General features: G+C 63.5%; 2 protein-coding genes across 2 annotated transcripts in view; one reads left to right on the plus strand and one right to left on the minus strand.

Annotated features, from left to right (window-relative positions):
• Positions 1-503, plus strand: part of H696_01134 (hypothetical protein) — a gene marked incomplete at both ends in the record, with an annotated part of 1,912 nt that extends 1,409 nt beyond the window's left edge. Inside the window, one exon of the mRNA XM_009495014.1 lies at positions 27-503. Coding sequence (XP_009493289.1) covers positions 27-503 — 477 coding nt within the window. The remainder of the gene's footprint in view (positions 1-26) is intronic.
• A 423-nt stretch (positions 504-926) lies between these two features.
• Positions 927-4,243, minus strand: part of H696_01135 (hypothetical protein) — a gene marked incomplete at both ends in the record, with an annotated part of 7,913 nt that continues 4,596 nt past the window's right edge. Inside the window, 4 exons of the mRNA XM_009495015.1 lie at positions 927-1,985; positions 2,068-2,829; positions 3,009-3,943; positions 4,060-4,104. Coding sequence (XP_009493290.1) covers positions 927-1,985; positions 2,068-2,829; positions 3,009-3,943; positions 4,060-4,104 — 2,801 coding nt within the window. The remainder of the gene's footprint in view (positions 1,986-2,067; positions 2,830-3,008; positions 3,944-4,059; positions 4,105-4,243) is intronic.

A 4,243-nucleotide genomic window follows, 5' to 3' on the forward strand; every position in this document is an offset into this window, starting at 1 on the left:
TTTTTCTGCCTTCCCTCCCCGCGCAGGACTTTGCTCTGCTCAACTTGACCGCGTGCACGAAGATCCTGAAGAAGTTCGAGCGCCTCGACTTTTCGCTTCCCACCCTCCCGGCAGACATTGGCCCCGGTGACATGGGCCTCGCCGCGCTAGTGGCCGGGTCGCCCACCGAGGTCAATTCCCTCTCCGCCAGTGCTGGCTCCTCGCCCTATCTAGGTGCCACTGTTGGCAGTGGCAATGCCCCCTCCCCGCACCTCCTTGCTGGAACTCGCTCGGCATATCTCTACCGGATTTCGCTCCTCCCCATTTCAACCCGCGTGGCTGCGGTCGAGGCGAGGCACTCGCTAGCCGCCCGGGTCCGGGCCAGGCTAAAGGTCCGCCGTGGCCTGGCCCGAGGTATCCCGCCACACTTGGCCGAAAGCGATGCCGAGGCCTCTCCACCGATGGATGACTGGGACGGCTGCGATGGGGTCGGTCGCGCGGTCCGATGCACCCTTTCCAAGTAGCTCGCCCGAATGGCTGCCTCGGGGAGATTCCTGTCCCTGCGTCCAGTGCCCTGGATGCCAAATGCACTTGCTTCCCTGTGGTCATCCTCCCCACGCCAGCCTCCGGGGGGCGGCAGACAAGAGGAAGCGAGAAGAGGGCAAAGAGAAAGGGAAGGAAAGGGAACGGAGAATATTGCACAAACACACAAGCAAGCAAACAAACAAACCGGGACGGTGATCGAGACACAGTAAGACCGATGTTGGGCAGGGGAAGAAAGGAGCACACACACACACCGGGAGACACACATGGCATGCGGCGGGGGCCGATGTCAGGGGGTGAACGGGGGAGTTGCTTTATTTTTTAAACCAAGGGGAAGGAGAGGGGTTGACTGCCAGGCATGTTTCTCTTTGGTCCTTTTCTCATGTTCCCTGATGGAGTGGAATCTAACGCCAAACTTGACGGGAGTAGAGCTGCGATCCAAAGAGATACAGGCCATAGGAGAAGGAAGCCACCAGGATGAGGAGGGTTGTTTTGACGGTCGGCGAGAAAACCCGCCGCCGGCGGTACCGAGCCTGGTGATGGATGAGCATGGGCGTGGTGGGAATGGAGGAGGTGGCCGAAGCGGAGAGAGACCCGCCCGAGGGGGAATCCGGCAGATGGGGGAAGTCGCCGGTGCTGTGCAAGAACGGGTCTTGGGAATATGCGTGACCGCCGCCGACACCGCCCCCGCCACCGGTCCGCGCCGATCGAAGGGCCAGCACAAGCGATCTCGGGGGAGCCAAGACAAGACGGCCAAGGCGCCGGGCCAAGTGGGCCAGCAGCGTGAGGACAACGCGCGCGCGCCCCACACCGGCCGGGCTTGACCAATCGCCACCGGGACTGCTCAATCGCGGGTCCGACGTGTGGCCTCCGGCATTGGGGAATGAAGAAGAAAAAGCGAAGGAAGAGGAAGCAGAGGAAGAGGCCGCAGACGAAGAAGCGGAAAGGTCCGGGCGGTGGCGTCCCGAGCGAAAGGTGACCGGCCGGGGAAGGAGCTCGGGGGAGGCGGCGTCTCCGCCGCCCGTGCCAGGGCCGCCATTGGCCCCGGCCCCGGCAAGGGGATTGCCGATCCGAAAGGACCGGCTGCTATCACCAATGCCGGAGGAGCCCCGGCCGGAAGCGCGCCCCCGATCGGCATACGGCCACCATCGACCCATTGCCGCCAGCAGGGTGCCCAAGAGACCGGCATCGTCGAGATCACTGGTGGTGCTGGTGGTGGTGGAAAGGGCCGCCCCCGATCCCAGGGTAGGGAGGGGGAGGAAGTTCCTCCAGCCGGGCGAGTCGGGGAGTGGCATCTCCCCCATCGTGGCCGCCGTCGAGGTCGGCTCCGTCGTCATCGTCATCATCATCCCCGAGGCTGCCCCCGAGGCCGACATAGCCTCCATGGTGGTAGCCACCACCAAAGCCGACGGCGCCGGCGGCACAAGGCGCCGGTAGATCATATCCAACACCAAGACCATCCGCTGCAGCGGGCCGGCCAACACCGGCGGCACCGGAATCACCAGCACCGGTCGGGGAACTGTCCCGCCGAAAGGTACGGCGGACCACATACTCCGAGGGCTTGGGCTGAAAGTGGTCTGGCAGCTCGGCCGACGCCCCGCGGCGCTGGTAAATCAGGACATATGCCTCGCGCTGGCAGAATCGCGTCTCCGGCCGGGCCGAGCTATCATCAAACTCAAACCACACCCCAGGCTGCTGGGCATCCGGCCGAGACGTGGTCGCCAGGGTGGCCGGCTGCTGGTGGGCCTGAGGCCGCCAGAGGGGCTGGTCATCGGCCAGATCCTCGAAGTCCTCATCGGCCAGGTCGCCGGCCAGGTCGCCGGTAGCCTCCTTGCCCGGGCCCGGGCCCGGGCCCGGGCCATTGGCACCATCGGCCACCGGGACGCGGCATGTGGCTGTGTAGTGCCCGCCATACAGGGATCCGGTGTGATTGGACACAGCCACAAGGTCGTAGAGCCCCGGGTCGGGGCCGACCCCGGCCAGTGTCTGGCCGATGTACGGCCGCAAGTCCAGGCCCTCGTACGGGTAATCCACCAGGGTGGTGGTCTTGGAGGAGTGGCCATAGTGCGTGGTCTTGAAGCGCTTCAGATGGATGATCAGCACATCTGGCACGCTCCAGAGGCTGAGGCGCTTGTGCGCCCGGCGGTGGGTCTTGCAGTTGGGGCAGTACCACTCGTTGTCATTTTGCAGGGTCTCCAGCTCGGAGAAGCGCTCGATGCAGCTGAGGAGCGTCAGGCTCGGAGTGGCCGTGTCACGGACGATGGTGATGCCATGATGGGTGGAGCTCTGCATGTCGATGAAGTTGAGCTGAAGAGGGACCGAGAAAAAGCCGGGGCAGGGGGAGGGGGGGGCGGAAACCCCAGAAGAGGGTGTGAGAAACAAAAGCACATAAGAACAAGAGGGGGGAGGAGGGGAGGGGGGGGGAGGTAGCCCAGCAAACAAGGACAGAAGACCGACAGTAAGGTGGCTGGAGGGTGCCTTCGTACCTGGACATTGAAGTAGCTCGGAGGCACCACAACAAGCGGAATGAAGCAGGCCCCCATGCGAGCGGCCTGCAGGTAGAGGGTGTCACCCTGGCGGATGCTGTAGGTGGGAACACACCACCAGTTGGGCTCGACCGCCGACTCGCCGGACCTGAATTGGAAAGAGAGCTTCTGCCGGCAGATGTCCTCCAGCGTATGGAATGGCGCTGCCACAGCGTCATCCTCCTCGTCCTCCTGCTCCTGCTCAACGTCAAGGTCGGCCTTGATGGCTTCCGCGGCGAGGGCATCCCTCTCGGACTCCTGCCGATGGTGCTGCTTGCCCTGCTGGCCCTTGAGGGGGATCTCGTCCTCTGGATGATCGAGGGCTTGCTCGTCCTCCTCCTCCTCGTCCTCCTTCTCGGCTTCCTCGTGGAGGATGCTTTGCTGCGAGGGGGTCGTCCGGAGGCTGAGCTCGGTCGGCGCACCGGAGGCCGGACCAAAGGCACCCCCATGCTCCTGCGTCGAGGAGGAATAGAGCGACGCCGTCAGGGTGGAGTCATTCATAGAGGGGGAGCTGGCATCCAGAGCAAACGGCGTCGAGGTGTCGGACATGGTGGAAGCCCCGGCCGAAGTCGGGGCGTCCAGGCCGAACTCCTGCTTGAGCGTGGCCGCAGTAACCTTCTCGCAGCTTGTGACGATGCTTTTGGCGACAAGCTGGAAATAGTTATTGTGTAAGTCAATCTGATCCCTCTGCTCACGGGGGAGGGAAACCGAGTACTTGACCTCCGAGGGACGAGAGAAACTCGAAAAGCCCGAGTACTGGGGCGGGTCCGAGGTGGTGCCACGGAAGATGATCGACGACAGGAAAGAATGCAAGTTCAGCAGGACGTAGCTGTGCCCATGGATGGGGTCCTGTGCGCGGGACTTCTCCAGGCACAGAACCAGCGGAGGATATTGCGCTGGGAGGGGGGGAAGGGAGCGGGGCGGGAAGGGGGCAGATGCAAGGAAGTTGGGCTGTGAGACACGTGCTGGCCAGTCGAAGAAGAAGCGAAAGAACAAGAAGCTCGATGCGTACTCCGAGCCATCTTCATGGAAATGGGGAAGAAGATCTGATCGTGGGCTGGGATGTCGGTTTCGACACTGTGCGAAAGGGGGAATATCAAAAAGTCAGTCGCAAGATTGGAGAAGAGGGAGGGATGAGCAAGGGGGGGGGGGGGGGGGAAGGCCCACGACCGGGAAGAGAGGAGAGAGCGAGAGCG

The sequence above is a fragment of the Fonticula alba genome (genome assembly GCF_000388065.1).
Source record: "Fonticula alba strain ATCC 38817 unplaced genomic scaffold supercont2.2, whole genome shotgun sequence".
NCBI lineage: Eukaryota > Rotosphaerida > Fonticulaceae > Fonticula > Fonticula alba.